At 43.7% G+C, this 27,614-nt stretch overlaps 2 protein-coding genes across 2 annotated transcripts in view; both read left to right on the top strand.

Moving 5' to 3' along the window:
• The first annotated feature begins 164 nt into the window (after nucleotides 1-164).
• On the top strand, nucleotides 165-22,061 carry LOC123162994 (structural maintenance of chromosomes flexible hinge domain-containing protein GMI1). Its single transcript, XM_044580748.1, has 16 exons — nucleotides 165-291; nucleotides 1,082-1,429; nucleotides 1,517-1,546; nucleotides 1,856-1,942; nucleotides 2,088-2,143; nucleotides 2,748-2,831; nucleotides 3,192-3,264; nucleotides 4,014-4,069; nucleotides 4,151-4,256; nucleotides 4,339-4,407; nucleotides 5,907-5,990; nucleotides 6,874-6,924; nucleotides 20,038-20,158; nucleotides 20,243-20,295; nucleotides 20,364-20,492; nucleotides 21,918-22,061. The coding sequence occupies exons 2-16, from the start codon at nucleotides 1,103-1,105 to the stop codon at nucleotides 22,044-22,046; spliced, it is 1,455 nt and encodes a 484-aa protein (XP_044436683.1). The 5' UTR covers nucleotides 165-291; nucleotides 1,082-1,102; the 3' UTR covers nucleotides 22,047-22,061.
• Nucleotides 22,039-27,614, top strand: part of LOC123162993 (structural maintenance of chromosomes flexible hinge domain-containing protein GMI1) — a 17,823-nt gene continuing 12,247 nt past the window's right edge. The window contains exons 1-12 of the mRNA XM_044580747.1: nucleotides 22,039-22,147; nucleotides 23,404-23,479; nucleotides 23,578-23,766; nucleotides 23,892-24,074; nucleotides 24,150-24,171; nucleotides 24,243-24,357; nucleotides 24,442-24,558; nucleotides 24,687-25,007; nucleotides 25,086-25,213; nucleotides 26,007-26,184; nucleotides 26,286-26,388; nucleotides 27,246-27,343. Coding sequence (XP_044436682.1) covers nucleotides 22,103-22,147; nucleotides 23,404-23,479; nucleotides 23,578-23,766; nucleotides 23,892-24,074; nucleotides 24,150-24,171; nucleotides 24,243-24,357; nucleotides 24,442-24,558; nucleotides 24,687-25,007; nucleotides 25,086-25,213; nucleotides 26,007-26,184; nucleotides 26,286-26,388; nucleotides 27,246-27,343 — 1,575 coding nt within the window. The 5' untranslated portion in view covers nucleotides 22,039-22,102. The remainder of the gene's footprint in view (nucleotides 22,148-23,403; nucleotides 23,480-23,577; nucleotides 23,767-23,891; nucleotides 24,075-24,149; nucleotides 24,172-24,242; nucleotides 24,358-24,441; nucleotides 24,559-24,686; nucleotides 25,008-25,085; nucleotides 25,214-26,006; nucleotides 26,185-26,285; nucleotides 26,389-27,245; nucleotides 27,344-27,614) is intronic.

Below are 27,614 nucleotides of genomic sequence, written 5' to 3'. Positions count from 1 at the left end.
TCCAGCCCATAGGCAAATCCCCTCCTTCTAGCACATGCCGGACCTCCTTGATGATATGCATGCCCATCAACTGCCAATATTTCTTGAAAACCAATGCTGGCATACCGTCCGGGCCCGACCTGACCTGACCTGACCGGACCGAGTGACGACTGAGACTGACGCCCCTTTGTATTCCCACCACCCCATCTTTTCCCTTCCCAGCATTCAAAACCCCCAGCTGCTGCCTGCGCCAAGGGCTTTTCCATCGCCTCCTCCTCACCAAACGTGCTTCCCTTTGGGGTTTTCTCATTGGTGCGTGCGTTTTGGATTCCCTTCCCCTTCCCACCCCGCTCCCCCTTCTCGATTGTGCTGCGCGAGAGAAATCGCATTTTTTGTGGGTGGATTTCGCTCATCGGTTTCTTGCCCTGGTACGGTAGGGTTTCTCTCTTGGTTCCGACGGAGTTCATCGCGGCATCAGACCCGTCTCCTCGTCCTGCTTCTTCGCCATTGCGCCCCCTCTGCCCTTCCGCTCTCCGTTTCTCCTTTTTTTTTTCTGCCGACGGTTTCTTGATTTTGCATTTCTTTTGGTTTTTTTTTCTGCCGACGGTTTCTTGATTTTGCATTTCTTTTGGCGTTTTTTCTGCCGACGGTTTCTTGATTTTGCATTTCTTTTGGCATTTTTCTGCCGACGGTTTCTTGATTTTGCATTTCTTTTGGCGTTTTTCTGCCGGCGGTTTCTTGATTTCGCATTTCTTTTGGCGTTTTTCTGCCGAGGGTTCCTTGATTTTGCTTTGCTAGGCTTCTTGCCCTGGAACGATCAATACGTTCTCTCTTCTCTTCGTCGGATCGACCTTCTTCCTCCTGGGGTTTTTGTTTGCCGCGTCTCGTTTCTGTTCTTTTTTTTTTTCAATTATTGAGGGAAGCCGTCTCTGTTCTATCTGGAATGCGCGATTTCATTTTGGAATTTCACCCCCTCCTCTGTGTTTTGGGGGCTCTTGCCCTGTTTTTCCTCTGTTCTTCTTGTCCCCTTTTGTGATTTTTGAGGTTTTTTTCCCTCCTTCTATGTATGGAAATCATGTAACCTGTCGTTGGTGTTTAGCAGGTCCCGTCGCCTGATGTGAAGATGGCGAGCAGTGCATCCGAGAAGTGGGCTGTGGTGCAATACGGACACCACGGTCCTGCAACCAAAGTCTACCGGTTTCAGATCCTGTTGCCAAATGGCACAAGCACCAGCCTCAAGCTGCGCGATCCTGGAGAAGAGATGCCGCTTTCTGATTTCTTACATTGTATTCGGAAAGAGTTGGGCGATGCCTCCGCATATGGTGGTCAAAGGCGGGGAATTGAATGGGATGGCGATGTTTATCTAGAGGACCTGCTGGATCGAAAGATAGACAAGAAAGTGCAGTTTAGTGATTTTGTCACTAAGGGTACCAACATATTAAGACTCCAGGTAAGCCCCCAACTCATTCTTGTTCTGATTCACGAAATTACTGCAGACCATCTAACACATTTTCTTTCTATCTATTTGCTTTGCTAGGATGGTGAAGAATTTGTCAGGACATATGAGGTCAGTATTTGAACTAATCTTACTCCATATCTGTCTCGTGTAGCACTGAGAATTTTGTTCTTCTTTCAAGAAACTGATATTGTCCCCCTTAAAAAGTGCGCAAGCGTTGTCATTTTATCATGCTAAGATACATTCTCTAATTTAGTATCCCTTGAGGATCCTATAATCTTTGCGGTGTCATTCACTATTCATAAACAATTGGTGTAATTGTGCCAAACCCAAGCCGTGGCGCAGTTAACATGTACAAGAAAATGATGTAGATGAATCCTTACATTCGTTGTGCTTATGTGTTTACTTGCTTGTCTTCAGAATATGTGGGACCTTACACCTCCGACTGAACTGCTTCAAGAGCTTCCGGCAGAATATAGCACTGAGAGTGCTCTTGCAGACCTTGTTGTTAGTTTTCTTGTCCGAGTATTTTGCCTCCTCAGTTTCATAGGTCAAATGGTAGACCTGTGAAGATCTGTGAAGATCTGTGAAGATCACAGTGCCCTTGCAGACCTGTGAAGATCTGACCTTCGTTGTCTTTTCCTGTCATCAGGACAACTCATTACAGGCTTTGTGGTCAAATGGTAGCAAAGAAATAAAGTTAATCAGGTTAGTTCCCATTTATCGCCATCCCAATTGACAATTATGGTATCAGACGGTAGCTATCCTTGCTGGGTTGTTTCCCTTTCAATTCCACTTTGGACCTGTCTATGTCTCTGTTTCCCTCATAACTCCCTGCTGAATTAAATGCTCTATGCATTGCACATAATGCAAAGCGAACTGGTTACACAAGTAATATCATGTTAGTCACAAATACAGGAGAGAATATAATATATTATCAAAGCTTAGTTACTGTCAGCAGAAGCACAAAGGCAATTTTCATAATGCACTGGGCTATGCTCCAGGTTGTAGTTTCAGTTTTGTCTTTTTTCCATTGCAGCACTAGATACTTAGCTGTAGAATTGGCTTTAAGTAGATGTAATCATGTATAAATTACCCTCCAAGTAGGATCTCATCGCAAACATAATGATAAATATACCAAGAAAAGAAAGCTGCTCATTGCATGGAATCTTTGTGTTTCAGTTTTTTCTCTTATACCATTACATCAATCTACTCTGTTTTCTTCTCCCCTTTTCTTTCCTGACAAACGTTATTATCTTTGATTCATTACTTCTCAGAATCACTTTCATGTGAGTGTTGGATCATGTTGCAGGATAACTGTTGATGGAGAAAAGATTGTGGTTTTTGATACTGGTAGGGGGATGGACGGTTCAGAAGATAATTCTATCTCTAAATGGTAACGCTCTTTAGTTAAAGTTTTACCACATGAAGTTTAAGTATTCACTCTGTCAAATATGTCAGGGGAAATTGGAGGTTGGAGTGCACAAGAGAAACATAAAAGGGGGGCGGGGGTAATTTAGTGTTTCGTTTTCAAAGAGCAGTAACGATATAAAGAGGAAAAATGGTTATTACTATTTAATTTATGAACATTTTGAATGCCCTTTTGATATTAATGTTGTTTATATGGAGGGTACTTGTACTTTGTTTTTTTATTATGTTTCTTCATAGTTTCCATACGCAGAGTTCGATTGCACAACCATCCTACTTAAGCCCTAATGCAACATAGTGTGGATCTCATTTAGTCTTATTTATTTAGGGGTACAATGGGTTCTTCTAACCACAGAGTATTTCGGAAACAAGGTATCGGCGGGAAAGCGCCATACTTACTGGTGAGCAATTATATATCACTAACATATGGATCGTACTTATTCCATTTCTTGCAATTTGTTTGCCTTATCAACAATCCTTCAGTGACATTTATCTAAGTTGCATTAATATATGATTTCCATTTGGACATGTTCTGTAAGTAACCATTGGATGTTATGGGAGTCTCTTCATTTTTCTTGAATTTACCTTTGCAGCTGAAACTTTCTAAATGATGTACCGTAAAACAGATCATGTACTTTAGCAGTATGTCTATGCCTATTCAAAGGAGAGAGTACAAATGAGTTTCAGCTTCTGTTGGATGGGATTAACAGAATTAAAGGAGAAAGAAGCACGATTTTTTCATATACATCATTTATTACCATTGTGATTGTATGGCTTCCTCATTTTTTTTAATTCATTATGCTACCTTTTAAAGTATAGCTGGGCATGTTATGATTGCTATATCACTTACTGTATCAGTTATTTTCCGTAGTTGGCAAAATAAAGAGGTGTATGCCATTTCGATTATTTGGCTTATCAGGCCAACTGAGGGATGAATTTATAATTGCTGTCTTGCCCGTTCTGGACAGTTTTATGCAATTCTTGAAGATAACAAACTATGATTTTAGAAGTTGCTTGGTCCTGTATTTTACTTCTCAGTCTATATATTTTTTCACGTGAAAATACACTGTACTTTACTAAAATGAAATATTCATAGACGACAAATTCATATGTGGAGTACTTGATTTGTTACTCTATCGAATATCTACAGCCTTTCTTTGGCATGTTTGGCTATGGTGGAACTATTGCATCGATGCATCTTGGAAGGTATGAATTTACCAGCTAATCTATATCAAAGATTGAAGTTTTTCAGTTTAATTGATTGCCATGTTTTTTCTTTTACAATAGAACTGCCGTAGTTTCTTCTAAAACTAAGGAATCAAGGAAAGTGTTTACCTTGCATCTTTCGAGGGAGGCTCTGTTGGAGAAGTCTTCATCTAAACTCAGCTGGAAGGTGTTCTGCCAACCCCCTTGTTTTTCTAAATATATTCCTGTACCTTGGCAAAGTAGCAGACATCAGCACGATTAAATTGCAGACTGCTGGAGGAGTTAGAGATCCATCTGAAGAAGAGTTGGCACTGTCGCCACATCGAAGTTTTACACAGGTGATCCAGTTATCTTGACTGTCTTTTGGATGTTCTGATGCCCTGCAATATCAGCCCATCAGCAATTCTAAATTGATATCTGAGTTGTGATTGCATGTTTCATATGTTTGGTGTATAACACCAAGATACAAATTCATGTCAAGTAACGGTCATAAGTACGAAATCTACATATTTACTGATACCTATTTCCTGGTTATAGGAGTATTTGTTACTTCACCGTTTCTTTAATTTAAAATTTCTTTCAATACTGATAAAATCTTAACAGGCATATGTTCTTTCACTAGGATTTATCATCATATTTTACTTTATAGAACTGACAATCTCAATGATTCAGTAGTTGAGGTCTGGATTCAGAAAACTGTCAAAAGACCTGTTCTGGCCGAAAACCAAGATAACTAGTCCAATTGCAATTGATCATTGCCTAACTGGGCACTTTCTCTGGGTGGAGGAGATGCATTTCCATCTCTTAGACATCTTCAAACATAGGATCTGAAATTGTAAAACCTTGTAGTATTTCTTGTACCAAACCACAAAAGGTAATTCAAGTCTTCACGACAAATTCTGTATTTGATGAACAACATAAAATTGGCTCGAAAATAAATATATCACGATGCAAATTTTGAAGTCTAATCGCGACGTAGACATTGAGGAACAAAAAAGAACAAGCAATGGTGTGAGTGGTAGTACAAAGTCAAATTAGAAAAAACAATAAGGTGAAGCAATTTTTCAAGCATAATATGCCTTTTTTGTTTCTTGATGTGTGGAAGTGGTCTGTATTGTTTTTCGTGCTTCAGTACCAGAACAAGGATTTTTTTAGGGAAAGCTTTCTGTTTTTAGCTCTGCGTGAGCCCATTGGTTCAAGTATGTACTTGAAGAATCAATCCTCCCTAAATCAAATACATTGTTTCTCCTGTGTATGCCCATTCCATTTTTGGAGGAAGTACTCATTTAAGAAAACCAATAAATCACAGTAACACAAAGTGAATTTTCACTAAAGACAATGGTATATTGAAGTTTCTTTGATGTCTTATGCAGAAATATTCCTTACCACCCATTTGTATGAGGTTTGGCATGAGGGCTATGGTTTGATGTGGCATGTTTATCCTTGTCGATGTGAAAGCTTTATCATTTGTATATACCTACGGTTAAGGAAACAAAATTAGCTCTACTATCTAGGATTATGCAACACTTGCAAATATCTAGTGCACATTACTTCTGATTTTGTAACTTGCTATTTTTCTGTTGAGAGTCATGCACCGGTTAATTATATCTTACGATTAAAGCTGAGATGAATTATGGAATTTAGAGATCTAGCTTTTGCTGACTTATCAAACTCAAATACTAGACCTAAAACAGTACTGGTTCTTGGCATTCAGGAACCTATGTTCTCCAGATTCATGGATTTCTTGTGATGATAAAAGAAAATTTGCTAGTCTTGTTAAATTCATTAATGCGACACTTATGCATGTCCACGCACATGCTTCTGTCAACATTTACAGGTGGAAATCCACGGCTTGAATAGGCACTTGGAGCCAGCTAAACTTCGAGGATTTCTGAAGGACATATATTTTCCATATATACAGGTTCCTTTCTGAACAAATCCATAATCATTTATTGAAGCATTGATTGAATGAGATGGAAGTACAAATAAACGAACATACATGCTGAATACTTTGCAGTTCTGTGGATGTTGGAGAAAAACATATGATTTTACTAGCAATATGACATTGCTTTAGAATTTATGTCATGATGCTCGTTCCTTGTCTTGGGCAATTCACTGATGTGGTTGGAATGTACAGTGCAATGATACAGTGCAACTGTCAAATATATTTTGTTTCATACAGTTGTCATATTGTTTGATTTAGTCTCAATTATCCATCGTACTGGGGTTTCAATAAGCTGAACTCTACCAAGCCCACTAAAGTTCATGCTTTCACTTGAAATAATATCTCAAGCTCAAAACGAACTAAGAAATTGGTTCGAACTAAAAGAATAGCACTCCCTCCGATCCATATTAATTGTCTGATTTAGTACAACTTTGTACTAAATCAGCGAAAATTTATATGGATCGGAGGGAGTATTAGAAGATCAAAGTAGAAACATATGTGGCTCAAGATTAGCTCAATTCTGCCCTCTTCTTTAGAATAATATAGTATGTATATGTACTTAATCTAGTTCAAGCACGCGTAAAAAAAAAATCTAGTCCAAGCTAATTCTGAATTGATGATGAGTGAAGCACAGCTTGAATTTACGAATTTTGTGCCTTGAGGCAAGTCAAGTCTGAGCTAATCTCAAATAACTTGTTGAACCAAAGCCATTTTGGGAGCTCTCTACAGGTTTACAACTCAGTATTTTTCAGCTCAAGTGAATTAAAATTATTTTGTGTGCAGTTCTTAAAATTCATGCTGGTGCAGTTACCTACCTCAACAAGTTATGCTAACTGAAATACCTTGTCAATTCTTCCAGTATGACGAGGATAATGGATCTACGAGTACAAGGAGGCCAGTTCAATTTGAGGTCTGTCCAGAATTTCCTATCACTACTGTAGGCTTGAATAATAAGACTATTGTCATATAGTTACTACTAGAAACATGTGATTTTTCTCCTTTATTTCTTGCCCCTTTGATTGTTGAGTGGATCTTTTCAGCTTGTTCTTTTAGTGGCATCTTATTCATCAAATGCTGAGCTATTTATTTTACATGTTTATCTTTGTAATATCTAGATAATTGTGCAGTGCAAGATCTTTTGCTAGCCAAAAGTTGGCCTACTTGAATGGTATGGCCATCTGTATCCAGTTTTAGCTATATCAAGGATGCCAGATGATTGCTAAAAGGGGCCAGAATGAACCTGCCAACATTGGCTTCTTTTCAAATGTCAAGCACAAAATAGTAATAGGTTATTTTAGCTGAAAACATCGCCTGCCTGCACACACGCACACACACGCACACACGCACGCGCACACACACACACACACACACACACACACACACACCTAGTTACACTTGCACCCACAACCTCCAATGAACAATGGGACTTTGTGTCGAGTTTTACATCTTCATGTAAGCTCTAAAGTTGCCACACGATTCTTGTATGCTACAACAAATGGACAAAGGTGAACAGTAAGAAAGGCCCAAAGACATTGATTTGGTGTAATGCTTATTTCTGTTATTAAAAAAAGGAAACCATCCGCATTGTTTTCCCATTGATCAATATACACTGTAAGCAGGACGTAGGCTTTCTACCTATCCGAAGCCTTGATGAACCTAGGTAAAGCCATCGCGCCACCCTCACCCTCATCGGGCACCACCTTTCCCTCTACCGTCTTCCACGATCTCCAGTAGATTGTCAGATTGTGGTGCATTAATCATCGACATTTGGCGCCTACCGTGGGGCACGAATGGATCATCCGCAATGTTAGAAGTATAATAGTGTTTGAGATAGGGATAAGAGTTAGAGATAGAGCAGGTTTAAACATGTATGACTTGCCCTCTACTCCAAGTCTCTCTCCCTCACATGTACTCTTATATATACCCTACACAAGGGTCAGACCAATACAACGAATATTGTAGGTTCTATATTTTCTACATGATATCAGAGTGCTTTGTCCAACGACGCTGATCCTAGGACCTTTCACCACTTCCGCAGCGAGCCGCCCCAGGGGAGATTAATCTTCTCTCCCCGGGGGCGCAGCACCCGATCAGTCAATGATTAGATCGGTTCTTAGATTAGCTTAGATAAATTTTCTTAATTATCAAAATTCCAGTAGATTAGTTTTTTGTAGCCACCAAATAAATCTTTTGATCCTAGAAAAAAATTCCGGTGAAGAAAATCCCACAGAAATAGGTGCAGGCGGCCAGCGCCGCCGATCTCCTGGCGCGCGATCGACCAGACTTCAACCTCCAAGTGCAGCGCACGACATTGTGCGGCCACGTACGGGCGCATGCACTCGTCCGTCTGGCTTGAGCATCTACACGCGCATGCTTCGATCTGAACGAGAGCAGCACCCACATGACGGGTGACATCAACCAAGCTAGTACAGATCGACCACCGTAACCAAGTCACCTCTGCCGTCAAAAGAGCCATTGCTCGCAACTCAGCCTCGGCACTCGAACGAGAAACTGCAATCTGTTTCTTCGTCTTCCAGGCATGAGAGAACCACCAAGAAAACCACAGTAAGCAGAAAGTGAACGGCGATCTGAAGGATCACTAGCCCACGTAGCATCCGAATAGGCCTGAAGTTGTAAAGAATTGGAGCGAGGAAAGAATAGGCGGTGAGAGATCGTGCCCCGAAGATATCGAAGAACACGAAGGAGATGACTATAGTGAACCGATGTGGGAGCAGAGACGAACTGACTCAGAATATGAACCGGATAAGAGATGTCCGGACGAGTGACAGCTAGATAGACAAGACTGCCAACAAGATGACGATAACGCGTCGGGTCAGGGAGAGGATCACCATCAGTAGCACGGAGGTGAACATTGAGCTCCATAGGAGTCTCAATAATGCGCTCGTCAGTAAGAGCAGCACGATCAAGATCCTGGATATACTTTTCCTGGGATATAAAAAAGCCATCATAGATAGAAGAGACTTCAATCCCAAGAAAGTAGCAAAGTGGTCCAAGATCAGACATAAGAAACTGCTCACTAAGATGGGCCTTTACAAAGGCACTATACTCGGGGTCATCCCCAGTGATGATCATGTCATCAACATAGAGAAGAAGAGTCCGACCACGAGGAGAAAGGTGAATAAACAATGCTGGATCATGAGCACTTGCTGAAAAACCAGCGGCAGTGACCACAGAGGCCAAACGCTCAAACCAGGCGCGGGGGGCTTGCTTAAGGCCATAGAGAGAGCGACGAAGACGACATACCATGCCATCAGGAACAGAATACCCAGGTGGTGGCTGCATGTACACCTCCTCACGCAGCTCACCATTAAGAAAGGCATTCTTAACATCAAGCTGAGAGATAGACCAGTGGCGTGCAGAGGCAACGGCAAGAAGTGTACGAACAGTGGTTATATGGGCCACAGGAGCAAAAGTCTCGTCATAATCACGACCATGCTCCTGCTGAAAACCACGAGCCACAAGACGAGCTTTGTGACGCTCAAGAGAACCATCGGAGCGAGTCTTAACCTTGTAGACCCACTTACAAGTGATGGGACGGACTCCGGGAGGAAGAGAAACAAGATCCCAAGTACCAGTGCGTTCAAGAGCAGCAATCTCCTCTGCCATTGCAAACTGCCATTCAGGATGAACAACAGCCTGACGATAAGAAGTCGGCTCAAGAACAGCAGCACCAGTGGTGGGAAATCCAAAGCGATCAACAGGCGGACGAGGACGAGAATGCAAGCCATAAGTAGGCTGAGAGGAAGATGACGACTCATCCACAGAGGCATCCACAGGTCGTGAACGACGAGTGTAATGCTGAGGAAAAGATGGAACAATAGAAGGAGGAATCGCCAAGGTAGAATCGGGGGTGGCGACGAAGAAGTCACCGGAGATGAAGGTGTAGAATCCGGTGACATGCTAGGCGAGGAGACCGGGGAAGATGCTGGCTGCAAATCGACTAGAGGTGGAGAAGCAGAGGGAGTGGAACAAAGAGGCACAGGCTCGACGGGGGTGATAGATGAGTCAGGAAAAGTGAGTAAAGAGATATCCTCCACTGAAAAAGTCGAGGAAGATGGGCATGGGTAGAAGGGACGAGACTCATCAAAAGTCACGTCTCGAGAGATACGCATCCGACGACTAATAGGATCCCAACAACGATAGCCCTTATGCTCATCACTGTAGCCTAAGAAGACACACTCAACAGACTGAGCGATCAGTTTGGTGCGTTCGCGAGGGGCAAGAAGAACATAGCAAACACAACCAAACAAGCGAAGCATCGAATAATCGGGAGAACGATCAAAAAGACGCTCGAAAGGAACACCACCCTGTAGAGCAGCGGAAGGCTGTATATTGATAAGATAGGTGGAGGTAGAGACGGCCTCAGCCCAAAAATGAGGCGGGAGAGAGGCAGCAATCATCAATGCACGAGCCGTCTCAAGAAGATGTCGATGCTTTCGCTCAGCCACACCATTCTGAGCATAAGCACCAGGACAAGAGAATTGAGAGAGAGTTCCTTGCTCAACAAGAACACCACGCAACATCTTAGAGATATACTCACCAGCGGAGTCAGCACGAAAAACACGAATGGGTGAAGAGAACTGAGTATGAACCATGGCAGCAAAATGCTTATAAATAGACAACACCTCGCTACGAGAAGTCATGAAATAAAGCCATGTGTAACGAGAGAAATCATCTATGAAAATAATATAGTATTTATGACCACCTTTCAAAGCGAAAGGAGCCAAACCCCATACATCAGAATGGACTAAATCGAAAGGACGCTTAGACATTGACTCACTATGTGAATATGGTAACTGAATCTGCTTGCCAAGATGACAACCCTGACACTCTAAAGAGACATCTCCTGAGACAGACCCCAGAAGACCTCGACGAACTAAAGACGACAACCGAGAACCACACAGATGACCAAGTCGATGATGCCACTGCTTGAAGGAACTAGTAACGGAGGCGACTGAAGCGGAGGAACTGGCGATGGTGGTGGCAGCGGAAGGAACAAGAAGCCAGTTCAACTCCCAAAGACCCTGAGAATCACGGCGGCGAGGGCCAGCCCCAACCAGAGTGTGCGTGCGACGGTCTTGGACAGAACAAGAGTCAACGTCAAGGATGACGCGACAACCAGAATCAGTAAGTTGACCAGCAGAAAACAGATTCATGGTAAGTCGAGGAACATGAGCAACATCAGGAACAGAATAAGGAATGGTAAGATTGCCTCTACTAGCAACAGAAAGTGGAGTACCATCAGCAGTGAAGACATGAACAGGAGAATCCAGCGATCGAAGAGAGGTCAAAGTGGAAGAATGAGAAGACATATGAAAAGAAGCTCCAGAGTCTAGAACCCATGGGGATGTACCTGACTGTGTAGATGGCGGTTGCTCAGTGCGGGAAGCATCAGTCACAGAACCAGCAGTACCCGTCGAGGAAGAACCTGAAGCCGCGAGCAGACGCTTAAGTCTCAGAATATCCTGCTCAGTCAAAGCAATGGCTGAAGCTGTCGAGGTAGATGACGAAGTCCCTGAAGATGATGATCGTGCCTTGCGCAGGTGTTTCCTCTTCGTGTAGCACTGGGACTCAATATGACCATCATTGTTGCAATAATCGCAATGTGGACGGGGGCGACCTGAGCCTCCAGAAGGAGTGGGCAAGAGCGGCGGAGCACTTGAGCGAGAAGGGGTCGGTGCAGCAGGTGGCGTGGAAGAAGACCGAGTAGCGAGCATAGAGGGAACCTCCAGCAAACCAGCACCACGTAAGCGAGTCTCCTCAGCACGAATCTCAGAAAGCGCCTCCATGAGAGAAATACGGCCACGAGCAAACAACCGAGCACGCCGGAGCTCAAACTCCTTACGGAGCCGAGACAGGAACTCGTAGATGCGGAAACTCCAAATTGGCCTGGACAGCCTGGCAACAGGGGCAAGTATGACAACCAGCACTGCGGAGAGAATCAAGCTGGCGCCAGATAGTAGGACTCTGCGCATAGAAGTCATCAACAGTAGAGTCACCCTGCTGAAGAGCATGCTTCTGACGGACCACAGAAAGGTATAAGGCATCACTAGAGGGCTCATAGCGCTGACGAAGACGGGTCCACATCTCAAAGACAGTAGGAAGACCCAGAAACTCAGAAGCAAACTGAGGCAGAACACTAGCAGTGAGAACAGCTGCAGCACGAGCATCATTATCAAGCCACTGGGTGTAAACAGACAAAGCACCATGATACGTCCGAAGAGCCTCCTCATAAGCCAAAACCCTTTCATCATAAGCACGATCAGCAGCCTCATCAGCAAGCTTAGCCGCATCCTTGGCGGCCTGATTAGCATCCATAGGAAGAACCGGTGGAGTCGGCGGAGTAGGGGCCACCGGAGGAACCGGACGTGGCGGACAGCAGACCTCGCCAGAAAGAACACCCCAGAGATGGATGCCACGCATGTGAATGCGCATGAAGCCAGTGAACTCGGTGTAGTTAGTACCATTGAAGATCACTGGACAGCGAGGGACAGCAACATAGCCCGATGCAGCAGACATCTTTTTTTTTGTAATTTTTTTTGGAGCAGAGATTCGACAAGAGCACTAGCGACAACAGAATCTGGAACAGCAGACCACCAGCAGCGGAATCAGGCGCGAGCAGGGAGTAGCGACTTCAGGGCAGGAACGGGCGATTGGATCGAGGCGGGCGGGCGCTGGCGATCGGATCGGGTAGGCGCTGGCGAAATGGGCGACTGGGATCGAGTGGGCGCTGGCGACCGGATTGGTGTTGGCTCATGCGGGCGACTGGATCGGCGGAGAGGCGCGAGATCGAGCGGCCTCGCGTCGGGTGATTCTGGCGATGAGATATCCGGCGAGACTGCCTTCAGCAGGGAATAGAGCAGCTACGGGTAGGAGAAACAACGCCGGCGGCTGTGCAAAATATTGGATCGGGAAGAGCACGAGTTGCGCGTGCGAAAAAGAACCTAGGCTCTAATACCATGTTAGGAAAGCAACTTGTATTCCCATGAGGCCATAGGCCGATATATATACATGTACAGGTGTGGAACATACGCAGGAAACCCCTTATACAACGGGATAAATACAAAGGGGTACATGACTTATATTATAACTCTAACAGACGACACCTTCGGCCGCGGGCAATTGGTGGCCTTCAGCCAAGCTAAGTAGATCTTCAGCCGGCAGCCTACTGCGCGTACACCGGAAGGACAACGCTTCATCGACCCGATCTACATCCACACGTGCAGACGCGATGGTCTGGTCAACGTCTACATCTTCAGCCGGCAGCCTACTGCGCGTACACCGGAAGGACAACGCTTCATCGACCCGATCTACATCCACATGCTCAGACGCGATGGTTCGGTCAACGTCGTTTGTCCCGACTCCATCTGCCCACCGGACCAACAACTCTAGGTGTGACTCAGCGCGCGAACCAGCAAGCGTACATGGATACGCGGTCGTCGCCAAGCACAAGCCACGACACGCAAGCTGGCCAGGGGACTGCGCGCTGCATGCACAGGACCAAAATCAAACTGGCTCGACAGACTTCTTTGCAAGGCGCGACTACGATGACGGCAATGACCACGTCATGACGATGGCATCGACCGCGTCATCCATGACAGCACGACTGCATCGACACGGCATCACTACGGTGACGACCCTACATGGCCACACAGTTCTGGCAAAACTGATGTGTGCTCGATGGGCATCCTCCGGTCTTGGCAAAACCGGCGGACTCATCGCCAACGACACCCTCTGACATCTGCAAGGTGCATCGTCCATGTCTGCAGCTCTGCCATAGCACATTTTTTTGCGCCTCCGGCTTTGTGCGGCTTCATCATCCATGACAACCACACCATCGACCACGGCTATATCATCATGATCGGCTACCTCGACATCAAAATTAATGGCTTGGTCAACAGCAACACATCGGCAACAACTCCAGTCACCAGCGTCCGCGTTGTCACCAGCGTCCACGCCAGTCCCGCGGTGACTGCAGGAGGGAATAGAGAGACGAGGAAGGCACCAGAAGGGGACGCAGTCACCACCCTAAGTGTCAACCATCGGAGACGCAGTTGATGATGGCGCATCCGAGAATATGACAGAAGCACAAGACTTTAAATTCAGTCTCCATCGTCCGCTTCACTCCCGCTACGACTGAGGGGGGATGTTAGAAGTATAATAGTGTTTGAGATAGAGATAAGAGTTAGAGATAGAGTAGGTTTAAACATGTACGACTTGCCTCTACTCCAAGTCTCTCCCTCACATGTACTCATATATACCCTACACAAGGGTCAGATCAATACAACGAATATTGTAGGTTCTATATTTTCTACACGCAACTCCATCTGCTGCAACAACAACATGGCGGCTCGACTGACATCTGTCCTAGTCATCACCATCCCTCGCTTCTCAAGCATAAAGTAGCAGGCCGGACCTAAGGTGGTGGCATGGTGAATTAAGGAAGGTTGCGCTAGACCCTTCCTGATTCATCAGGATTGGTGCAGAGCTTGATGCCCGGCGTGAGCAAGAGTTCCTCATGTTTGCCCAGGCCAATCTGGATGCACTTTCTTGGAGTGCCTTGAACATGTCAGGATCTGTCGAGAAGTAGCAGAACATACCTATGTGCTCCCCGACGCAAAGCCGATGTAGCATAAGCTTGCGAGGTTCTCCCTTTACTGAAAGGTAGCCATCAAGAAGAGATCGAACCTCAACCACCCTGACTGGGTAGTCAACCTAGTGCCTGTCCCAAAGCCTAATGGCACATGGCTGCTGTAGCCATGGTAGAGTAGAGAAAGGGGACTGGGTATGGAAGTCTATCGATCAATTGCTTGCCTATTAACAACTACTACCTCCGTCCTGGTTTATTGGTCCACTTAGTATTTTGTGTCAAATTTTGACCATGGATTTAATTAACAAAATCTTAATGCATGTCACAAAAAATAGTATCATTGGGAACTACGTTCAAATATGAATCCAACGATATAATTTTTGATGACATGCATTAACATTTTGCCAGTTAAATTTATGGTCAAATTTTGGCACAAAATATGAAGAGGGCCAATAAACCAGGACAGAGCTAGTAAAGTCCTAGCAAAATACAGCCGGCTCACTCCTTCGCTCGTACTAACAATCACTCGTTGCTGGGAGCTCTATCCTCCTCGCACTACTAAAACCAGGGTGAAAGAATCTCCTGTGTTCAGTCTGTAGAGGCCGACCATCATAGTCGTCTCTACACCAAGTTGGGTTGTCTAACCTACTTTTTTTTGACGCGTCTACGGAGGGCTTGCGCTGGCCTGAACCATATATTACTCAACTGTACCAGAGACATAGAAGAGGGTACAAGGGGGGTTCTGGGAGAGAGAGAAAGAAAACAAACAAAAGAAACCAAAATAAAATATACAGGATGGTTACAATCTCGCAGCAAGATGTGACATGGATCCCTAGTCCCGGAGTAGCGCCTGGGGTTGGGGGTTCTTGCAGCGGTTCGACCAGAGCAGCAGCTCGTCAGCCGCAATCCTAGCGATGCGGTGGATGTGGAGAGTCTCATTGCGAAAGACTTAGCATTGCGACGTTTCCAGGTGTTCCAAAGAATAGCAATTAGAATGGTAGATCAAACTTTATTGGTGGCAGCAGCAGCCAGACGTCGCGCAGGCTGTCAAGCGCCCCGACATGGAGGCTGTCAAGCTCCTCCCAAAGAGGTCGCAGAGAGGCGTAGTCTAGGAGTAGGTGAGTGATGCTCTCGCAGACACCGCAGAAAGGGCAGGCAGCAGAAGTGGCAGTTGATCTGTGTAGTCTCCGCTCGTTGGTGTAGACACGATCTTTGAGCGCAACCAAATGAAGATTCGACATTTATTCGGCGCATAGTTTCTCCAAATAGCCGCCGCCAACTGGTCGGATGGCTGATCATGCCTGCATAGTTTCTCCAAGACGAACAGAAGTGATGGACCTGAAGAAATCCAGTTGCCTGAGAATCTCACGCCAAACTGGTGTTACCTCGGCGCCCCTGGTACCCAAATCATGCACAGGGGACCAACCGTACTTGTTCAGGATGTAGGTGGGAGCCAGCAAGGAGTTTGTATCATGAAGTTTAGCCAATTGTTTGAGTAGGAGGCATACATTCATTTGCTTTAGAGAGGCAAAACCTAGACCCCCCGGGAGAACGGAGCACACACCAGGTCCCAAGCCACTTTGCAGTGACCGCACGTAGTTTTGCCTTGCCCTGACCAGAAGAATGCCCGACAGCACTTGTCGATTTCCTGCAGAGTCCCGACAGGAAGTAGAAGCGCACCCATGGTATAAATAGGGAGTGCATGAAGAGCAGCCCGAACAAGGATAGCCTGACCCGCAAGCGAAAGCATCAGACCCCGCCAACCGGCGAGCCGGCGATCAATTTTGTCGATGATGTAAAAGAAGGCCGACATATTTAGCTTTGAAGTAGATAGCGGGAGACCCAGGTAGGATAGAGGAAGCTAGCAACGTGGCATCCAAGTATTTCGGCAAGATGCCGAGAGGTATCGGCATCAACATGAATGGGGGAGAAGGTGCTTTTGCTAAAATTAATAGTGAGTTCAGTGGCCTCTGAAAATTGCAAGAGAAGTCGCTTGAGGGGAAGGAGTTGGTCTGCAGAAGCTGGCAACACAATCAGTGTGTCACGGTGTATTGTAGAACTGGGCACGGTAGAGTGGGATCTAGGGGGTGAGAAAGCATGCCGGTCGCCGAGGCCTGGGTGATCAAGCGTTGCAGAACGTCAGCGATCACGATGAATAGGTAGGGCGAGAGGGAGTCACCCTTCCTTAGCCCGCAGTGACACGGAAACCACGGCCTGTGTCTCCCATTAAGCAAGATAGCGGAGGTAGAGGTGTCGTTAAGAAGTTTGATCCATCTATCCCAAAGACCAGGAAAGCCTTTAGCACAAAGAATAGCAGAGAGAGCGGCCTAGGAAACAGAGTCAAAAGCTTTGTGGAAATCTAGTTTAAGAACAATGGAGGGAATTTTCCTTTTGAAGCACGACTGGATGATGTTGTCGGCATGGAGAAAATTATCCGTGATTCCTCTGCCCCTAATGAAACCAGATTGGAATTGGTGGAGAATATCAGGAATGACAACTTGCGTCCGATTAGCTAAACATTTAGATGCAATCTTAACTGCACAATTCTGGAGGGAGACCGATCTAAAGTTTTTGGGTTGATTTGCCCCTAATTTTTTGGGAAGCAGGACAATATAAGCTTTGTTAATGCGCCGCAGATCCATCGAACACCTGTGAAAATCAGAGAGAAGGGAGAGCAAGTCATCTTTGACCAGGTTCCAGTTTGCTTTGAAGAAAGCGGGTCAGAAGCCGTCCGGGCCGGGGCTAGCATTTACGTCCATCCCCCGAAGAGAGAGTTTGATTTCTTCCAGCGTAAAAGGGCGCACTATATCCCTAGCTTGCGAGGCAGAGAGCGACGAGCCGTCCATCAGAGAGGCAGGGTTGAAGGAGAAGGTTGACTGGGCGGGGGTCCCTACCAAATTCTAGTAAAATTCTAGCAGAATGCGTTCCTTGTCCGTGTGAGAGGTTTAGGTAGAGCCAGCAACATCCAGAGTTTTAATTTGGTTCTTTCTATACCGAACAGACGCACAAACGTGAAGATAGGCAGAGTTCTCGTCACCCAAAACGCAGTACCTAATCTTAGCTCGTTGCCTCTAGTATGTCGCAAGATCGGCGTTGAAATGGTGGAGAGCAAGCTTCACGTCAGTCCTAAGATGAAGCTCAATAGCACAAAGCGGACGAGACTCTTAAAGCTTGTCAAGAAGATTGATGGTACTGTGACAGTTTTTGGCCAGAATTGTTGGGAGGCAAAATCTAGCCGACCACTTTTTTCCATAGCTCTAGTTCTCTTGAGGCGTAGGGTAATCAGGCCAGCGGAACCCCTCGCGGCATGCCGCCAACACTGGCCCAGTTAGAGGCCACCTGGGCTTGGAAGGAGGGGTTAGCCAGTAAAGGGTTGTTGAGGCAAAAAATCGCAGGTTCGGGATGTGGGTGGCAGCGGTAAGCTGGATGGGAACATGGTTGGACGTGGATCTCGTAGCAGAAGTGAGAGCTGTCTGGGAATTTCTGAACCCAGGCAATATTAACTAATGCACGACCGAGTCTAACTAAGATGGGGGCGTCTTGTTGGTTCGTCCAGGTGAAAAGTCTATCCAGGAGAGGCAAGTCATGGAGCTGCATGTTTTGGATCGCGTTAGAGAAAAGAAGAGCCTCGTGGGAATTGAAGTTGGCCGTAGATTTTTCAGAAGGCCGCAAGATGAGATTAAAGTCTCCAAGGATGGCCCAAAGCCCGGAAATTGACAGAGAGAGGTCAACAAGAGAATCCAGAAAGGTACTCTTGTTAGCAGAGTCGCATGGGCCATAAACATTGGTTATAGTGAAAGAGAGGTCGTCTGCTTTTGACTTGCAGTAGAGGGAAAATTGTGTCTTAGAGATGGTAGAGCATTCCCATAGGTTGCTATCCCAAGTGGTTAAGGTACCTCCCGAGGCACCAACCGATGGGATGAAATCTAGGTCTTTAAGGGTTGGAGGCAGAAACGTCATTGCTTTAATCTGATCTATGTCTTCTAACTTAGACTCCTGGCAGCACAAAATCGAGCAGTTGGTTGCGGCGATGCCGGCCTTGACATCGGTGCATTTTGCGTGCCTCCCTAGGCCCCTAACGTTCCAAGAGGAGATAATAAGGTTTTTAATCATTGGTCCACTTAGAGATGGCAGAAAAATAGATTCGTGGGGGAACATGCAAAGAAGCTGTGGAACAGTCGGTTACAACACAATGGAAAAAGTAGAGGGGTACAACGACTACCAGCCCGCGGGCGGTGCTGATCGAACTAGAGAAAGGGAAAACGAAGAGAAAGAAACATAGGGGTACATAGTGGTAGTCCTGGAGGGAGCGCAAGCTGAATGAGGAACCATGCCTAAAACTGATGGAGGAAGCGTGGTTACGAGGAGAGGTAGTTAGCGGTCGACGCAGCAGGCTAGCAAAGTAATAGAGGAGTTCACACATCAGCACTTGTGGGCATCTTGTTGAGGTCGATCTCAGGCACGCCGCAAGCCCTTCCCAGCACAATGGCGTCATCGCGCGGGATAGGTGGCTCCCCCTCCCCGGCGATCTCAAGGAGCTCCACCTCCGGGAGCAGCAGATCCGGCCCTCTCACCGCTTTCTTGCCCTCCAGCTTCATCCTCTTGCGCAGCTTGGCCTTCTCCAGCATTGAGAGACGGGTTGGCTCTTCAGACTTGGAGATGCGAGCACTCCGGCGGGTGTAGAAGATGGTCAGGGAAGCTGCGGGAGGAGGCAGCTGGACGTCGGGGACTGTGGACGGTTTTGGATGAGCGGCAGTCCCTTATCGAACCTGGCCACGGCTTCCATGACCTGGTCGTCTCCTTCAACAGACAGGACGAAGGCGCGGCCGCGGAAGTCGCTGCAGTTGTCTAACATACTTGGGAAGAGAAATCTAGTCTTATCTTTGGGAGACGAGTTAATTGACTGGACAAATTTGAAAACCCCTAGCCTTAGACACCATGCATCTTATGGGTCTGTCCCTGGGCTTCACCCACAAAACATAACAACACATATACGGGATACTGATTTCAGCAACCCATGTGGTGTTGTTTCCAATGGATTTTTGGTTTGCACTATGTTTCTTTCAACTAAGGAGTAGTCATTGTCCAAGTGGATGAAATTTGCACTTGGTTAAAAGGCATAAGCAGTTTATTTCTTATGGTGTAACTTGGACTTCTGAAAAATTAGAAAGGGGGGGGGGGGGGGGGGCAGGGGAGTAATATGAACGGAGTTCTCCAGGAAATCAAGCAAGCTTGTGTTACGATCTGCCTTACTATATTTATGTAATATGGACATACTCCCTCCATCCCGAATTACTTGTCTTAGATTTGTCTACTTTATGATCAAATACTGACTATAGCTCTGCTATGTCCAGGGGCCTTATGTATATTTTGTTTTTATAGCTGTGTTTTCTGGATCTGTTTTATCTTCAGGTGAATGGTGTAGATTTAGCAGAAATACAGGAAAGTGAAGTGACACTTACTAATCTGCACTCTTCTAATGGTCCTGATTTCGATCTGCATCTAAAATTTGCTTGTACTTCAACAAATGGAGGTAACAAATTATTTTAACTTAAAATTATAAACATATATTTTTACTGCATGTCTTTCCCTAATTTATACTCATGATGAATCACAGCTAGTCGCCAAGCACATGCTCGGATCAAGTGTGTATACTTTCCAATTGTCAAGGTATAATGGAATTACTATTAAACAGCTATCTTATAATTTCCTACCATGACAACAATTTCTTTTCACAGGGAAAAGAATCTATCGATTCTATTTTAGAAAAGTTAAGCGAAAATTCCTTGGGGGTGAAAGAAAACTTTGACAATTTTTCACGTGTGTCAGTCCGCCGACTTGGCCGGTTACTCCCTGATGCAAGATGGGTACGCTACTCGTACTCGAAAACCCACCCCAATAAGATGTTTCCTTCGTAGACATTTCTTTTGATTATGATTGCACATAGCAAGTGAGCAAGTCTATCTTTGGTGCCTGCATAAGGCTATTCTGATGTCTGCCATACTGGGTTTTTTCTACAGCTTATCTTTTCCTCTCCGTCTTTGTAATCTTCCCAGCATTTTCTTATGTACTTCAATGATTGTTTTTTCTAGTCTGATCAATTTCTGTGCTTTTCCACGTTGTCAGTATTACTACTATGTTCTCTTTTATTTCTGTGTGTGTTAGGTAAGCTGATTCATGGGCAGCTTCATTTATATTGAATGTCATCTTAATATTCCCATAAATATATTCAGCTTTTCACTTACCCTTGCCAATTTTTTCTTGTTAGAAGTATTAAGAGTGCCAATTGTTAATAATTCTGTCGGCGAGTCCTTTCATTTTATTATCATAAATAGTACTAAAACATTGTTTCATTAGTGAACCATTTCATTATCTAATTTGGCCTAAGCAATAATTTTAGCTGGTTCTCTACAGAAGCTCTTGCTTAATATGTTATGTGTCATTTGAATTTCTCACCATCTAATAATGATGCTGCTCATAATGGTTATAAACTCTGCTCTAGCCTCCTAGACCTGTCTAGTTCAGGACTAAGTTTTGTTTCTCAGTTTGGTGCTTCTCAAATACTAGGTCATGTTTTTAACTTTTGTCTTTTACATGCTACTATAAGTACCTCAGTGATATTTGTCTACAACGTACTCCCTCTGTCCCATAATATAAGATGTTATTACATCTAATATGTGAGTATATTGAATGTAATAACGGCTTATATTATGGGACAGAGGGATTAGAAACTAGGCGGTCGACTTCTGTAAGATACTGTGGATGATTCATGCTAGGGAAAATCCCAGATATTAGATGAACTTTTCTTTGTTATACTTACGAGTTTTAACAAGTTTTATAATTTGGTCATATTGTACTTGCTACTTAATGAAATACATGTTCATGTATTTCTTTCTGTTTCACAACACTAGGCATTTGTGGGTTCATAAAGATTAACAGGTCGTGTCCTAAACTCGTCCATAAATCATCTCTGCCTCAGTTTCTTTTTAATTAAAAAAGCTACAGGTTGATGTTCTTATCTTCTGACTGGTACTATGAACAGAGGACTTGTGTCAAGGATTCCCTATTACTCTAATCTCCACATTTGCATCTTATGCCCTATAAACAGAAAATTAGCTTTATGAAACAGTTGCTCAATTTCGTTCAGAACGAAGTTCTCTTATGTGTGGTTGGTTGTGTACTTTTGCAGACATTGACAAAGAACTTTCTCCATGTAGTCACTTCCATTTTTTTTACATTTTGCTAATCTTTACTGCTGGAGATATCAACTGACAATATTTTGTTTGCCACAGGGTTCTCTTCCTTTCATGGAACCTAAACAGAGTAAAGGACAAAAAGCTGAACTACTGAAGCGATGCTGCAAGAGGGTGAAATGTTTTGTTGATGAGGTTTTCATAATATTACTTCAAGTTCATATCTGAAAGAATCAGAAAACTCTATTCTTTGTTGCTTTAGTGCTTTTTTCATTGTTATTTCTATGTTTGCAGAAACGGATGCGGGTTTTAATCCAACTCTTTCTAAGGTATAATTGTTTGAGTTTAGTCTTGTGCTGCTTATGTCGTGCTGTTTCCTTATGTTTCCTTGTTTTCTGTGTTATGTTGATTTGGTGTATGAACTGTTGTATACTTGGATTAGGGAGGGTAGGTGGTAGGCTCTCGCCCCCATGGGAAAGATAGAAGAGTTGTTATTTTTCTAATTCTTGCTTGCTTTTTCTATCTCATTGGGTCCTCTTTATATAGAGGGCTAACAGTTTGATCGAAGTAAGAAAAATCATAGATCTTATCTCCAATTGGCTTGAGGCCTAAGCTTAAGGAGATCTTCCTAGTTTGATTGACATGCAACTTGAACTGGAGCTTCTAGGGGGTGACCATTGTTGCAAACCAAAGAAGCCCCAAATCGAAGATAATGCATGACGTCACTTGCACCCTTGGCAAATCCACAACTTAGATGCTCCCGGTGGACTCCAACCATCTAGGTGTCCCCAAACTCCCAGGAGAAACAAGCATGAGGATGCTTTTATAACTTGCTCAAATGCTCCTGCAAAAGGGGGGAAAATTTTGAAGCTCAAGTGGTGCTCACTCCCCTCTCAAATCCCCTCACCCACCCTCTAGGATTCGTTCAAATGGAGGCTTGGGAGAGTGGGCAAAGCTTGTGTTCTTAATATCTAGAAATATTAGAAGAGTACCCTCCAACCACATAGGGACGGGGGGCGGGGGTTAGGATGAGAGATTGGAGACCAGTGGAAATCGATCGAGGGTGAGAAAGAAAACCTAAATCTGGCCCGATACCATGTTACAAGGAATGTGGCTTGTATTAGTCCAAGGCCAAAAGCCTACATAGAGGTACAAGTGAGCAAAGTATGCATGGAACCCCTGTATATGCACAGCACCAATATATACACATCTAACAGACGTGCTCAAAGTTGATCAAACCCTAACCCTATGTGGCTGCTTCCCCTCACTCTGACTTTAGCTCTGTAAGCAGAACAATCGTCTCCACTTGTAATTTAAACAATATTACTGCTTCCTAAAGATTTTATCACAATTTAGTTTCTCTAGTTTTGAAAGTTCTATTATTTTGTCGTATCATCATTTGTTTTTCCGAATCTTTTGTAATGCCGTATGCATATTTTCAAACATGGACGGTTTGATCAAATTGAAAAATCCGAGTTCCCATCTGTAGCAATTATGTGCTCCTGCACATAACTCAAGTTCTCTTTATTACAGTATCACAGTATGTATTTATTGTCTAACTAGTTAAAGCTGTATTCAACTGCAGACTGATTTAGCACAACACGATGTTTTTACTAAGGCACTTCGCTGCTTTGATGGCAGTTGTCGTAATGACAACTCAGGTTTTTTTCCCTCTCAAACTTGCTGATATACTAGTCGGTTATACGAATAAATCTCCATCATTCTAATCTTTGTTGTACTTCTATGTTTATTTTTCTAGTTGAGGAGGTTAGTGTTGATGCTCGTAAAGGTGAAAGATCACTAAATCGTACGCAATTGGAGAAGCAGTATCACGACTGGATTAATAATATGCATGCAAAGTATGACGTGGAAATGGACGGAGGGGACGACGAGCATACTGTTATTATCAACCCAAGCAACAAGGAGCGACTTGGAATATCTAAAGATGGTGAGGGATTACCATGTGATTTGTTATGCTCACTTCTTTAGTTTTATTCTTCTATTTATTCAATTAAGAAACCATGCTGTTGTAGCTATATAATTTTTTTCTTGTCTTTCGTTACCATGATGCAGTTGAAGTTATTAGAGTTCACACCTCGGTTAGCAGAAAAGGAAAAACATGGAGAAGTGGAGATCATCTGAAAATCCAACCAGGAGTAGTTGCACGAATGAAAAACAATTTCTACTCATCGAAAAACAATTTCTATGGAACACTGGAATATGTTGTTGTTGAAGGACTTCGAGGAGATATCTGTGGTTAGTTCACTTCATGGTCTGAAGTATTCGTCTTGCCCGATATCTCCTCGCTAATATCGTATTCTTTTGTGGCAGGTGAAGCTCGACTTATATGCAGGTTTTTGCCTTCATTTTTTCTGTATACGAAATTTGTTTCAATTTCATGTGCTAAATGAATTCGTTTTCAAGGTCTATTGAGTGCCCTGGTGATCAAGGTTGCTTACTCGAGGTAGGTCAAGATAGTGTGCACCTTAATATCAAGGAATCTTTCTCCTTCCCTATCAGCGTGATAGATGATAACAAGGTAAGTACTCAATAGTTCATACTACTGGTGCAATTTCTTTGAGCATGTTATGCTTATAGTTATGTTTTTTTGTACGCATGGAAGTGTCAAACCATGGACGAGGATTCGTGGTGTCAAATGCTTAGAAAGAAAAGTGCAAAGGCTCCAGCGTGTATTGAGGTCTTACGGAATTCACAAGGCAATGATCTTGCTATAGATGGGGTTAGTAGTTGACAGACTTTTATCTTTATGTTAAATCTTTGCAAAATTTTCAGGACTGAAATTTTTGGCCTTTAATTTTCTGTGTTCATACTATGTTTGATTTTCGATCTAATCTGTTACTGTCACAGGATGTACCGTTTGAAAAAGTTATAACGGCTGGTCATAACCATCCACGTGAAATTATAGCTGTAATCCGGCCACAAAATGCTACTACCTGCTCCACCAGCCTCCTTGACAAGAGATATATTGTGAAGGATGATGATCTAGAGATGGCAATGGAGATTTGTCATCTGCCTGGAAGCAAAGATCATCTTCGTGCAAAGCTTATTTATAAAAAGCTCAAGAAACCCTCATCGCGCAATAGCATAAATGGATTGTATATCTTTCAGTTGAGCGAAGAGACAAGCATGTTTACTAAATCTGGTGTTTACAGTTTTATTTTCTCAGTTGTAAGTATGATAACATTTCCAGTTGAACGAGCAAGAAATATTTGCTTTCTTACCCTAATGTCAAGTGTTGAAATGTAGAGGTGCAGAGATTCAACTGTCATTAAGCATGAAACGAGGATAACAGTTCGTCCAAACTCCAATACTAGACATTGGCAGTTATCCTGTGATGCTGATTGGTCTGCTGACAATGCTGTAGTAGATATAAGGTTAGCTACTAACTCAAAATTTCGTATTTCCAAATGCTTTTCATGTCCACTGGTGATGGAGATGAGTTGCATTTTGGCCCGTGAAACTTGGTGTTGTTCTGGTCCACTCTCTTACTGCGAGCGACAGCTTAGCGAATAGTCCTAAGTTCAAACTGATAAATGATAAAAGATAGAATGGCTTGTTTCAATTTATAGAAACTTTATTACTCGTCATATTTCTGCAGTATGTGTTACATTCTGTTAGTTGGTGGGACTATGTCAGCTTTGCTTCACCTTAGTGTACTCTTTTCCTTTCTTTTCTCGTTCCTTGTCTTTTTCCTGTGCAAATGATAAGTCAAGTCTTATGTTAGCATCATTACATTTATTACCTCCAAAGCTGCACCACCTGGAATTTGGCCATCCATCATTTTTTGGATTATAAGCAGTTTGCATCATAAGCAACCTTTGTCTTCAACTGAAGGAGGGGTCCATGCTTTGTCTATCTGAAAAAAATGATGTGCACGCATCGTCCGTTGCCCCGTAATGTTATATTCTCTAATTCTTCCTATTAAAGTACTCCAGTAGTGCCTTATTTATTCAATATCTTCATTTTGATAGATCAAGCAAGCTGCCCGACCCTTACTATGTACTGATTTTGAGAATGTTGATATCAAACTGCCCGACCCTCATTTTGTTTAATACCTTGAAATTCTCACTCCATAGTCCGGCATGAATGCTGGAATTGTGTTGTCTGATTCATTATATTTCTTTCGTACATTCATATACCTGCAGCTACTTATAAAATTGTGTGCAGGCTTGGAATGCCAGTTAGATGTCTTGCAGCTAGAAGCCATGATTTGTATGGGAACGGAATTCCTTTCCTTGATATACATAAGGCCGTCATAACTATACTTGGTGGTGATGATATTCTGGCTCAGGTTAAGGACATCAAAGTGGATCTCTCAACAGATTTATTGACTCTGTATATCAGGGTGAGCCATATGTACCTCTTTAAGTATAGAACTGGTCAAATGTTTAGTGAATCCACTGCATTTCCATGTTAATCATATATGTTATTGTGCTACACATGAAGGATTTTCTGTTCAAAACCAACAAATTGGACAGAGTAAGGCCGAATTATGAAGTGATGTTAAAGATTTCTTTATCTGATAGTGAACTCTCTCATCCATGTAAAGGTAAGATGACAAGCTCTCATGTTGTTTTACATTTATGAGATTGTATGCGTGTGGACATTTGTTTGGCCTGCTCCTAAACTCATATTTATCATGCTTCTCATCTTAATGAAAAGAATTGCTACAAGTTTTTTGCACGTTCTCTAGAAAAACCTAGTTCTGCATAGTGGCGGAGCTACGTTGAAGGCTGTAGGGGCCATGGCCCCCCCAACCTTGGTCAAATTCGTGAAAGAATTTTTTGGGGGGAGAGGAAGATTAGGAAAAATAGAATATTTTGGCCAGCTAAACACCCATATTTATGTTTGGCCCCCCCAAAGGATCCTACCTAGCTCCGCCACTGGTTCTGCATGTTCCGGTTACATTTCATATATTGCAATGCAAGCCATTTTGCTACTACCAGTGTAGTCACACCCATGTGCATTTTGTACAATCTAGGGAGTATCTAGCGTAACTAGGAGTATGTAGTGCAGTAGTGGCAGTATTCGTGTGTAGAAGACCACTTAGGTAGCATACCTATACATATAATTTACTGGTAGCATGTGTAATTTTTTCACATACTACTATTTTATGTAGAAATTGAAGGGATTATTAAAAAATGAAGGAATTTCGTGAATATGCCAAAACCATGGCCGCACCTGCAGTTTTTTTGTGTATCTCCCTTTGGGGTATGTTAGAAATTGGTATAAAAACATACTAAAAATGATAAGCTATTATACACATGGTAGTATCTGAGATGTGGGTGAACTATACCCAGAAATAAGATGGATATTTCCTATTGAGCTGATCTTTTCATGAGAGATTTTTCTTGCCGTCATGTGGATTACTCACTATTATTAAGAGTTCACATATATTTCACACAGTTAAGCCAGGTCTTCCGTCAACAATTAATATGGATATGTCCCTTGCTTGGGAGAAGAATTTAACTCCTGGAGAAGTTATTGATGGTGCCCTTCTAGAGGTACGTCGTTACTCTGTTGTCTTGGGTAGTGTTTGTCTCACCCAAGGAATATGTGCTCTCGGGAGCCGATTTGAATATTCAGGGAAGCGTCCCCTGTCATATATGTTTGCATCTTCAATTGGCATGCAAATTTTCATGAAGAAATGTTGTGTCGCAGACTCACCTTGTTTTGGCTGTGTCGTATGTGTGTGTGGCGGCTCTCCTGAGAACGGGAGGACTGGATGCCTCCTTCTAGGTCAGTACCTCCTCATGGGCTTGGGCGACAAGGCTT

This window comes from Triticum aestivum, chromosome 7B, assembly GCF_018294505.1.
Source record: "Triticum aestivum cultivar Chinese Spring chromosome 7B, IWGSC CS RefSeq v2.1, whole genome shotgun sequence".
NCBI lineage: Eukaryota > Viridiplantae > Streptophyta > Magnoliopsida > Poales > Poaceae > Triticum > Triticum aestivum.
The sequence above is the reverse complement of the archived record's forward strand: the minus strand, read 5'-3'. Positions and strand labels throughout refer to the sequence as shown.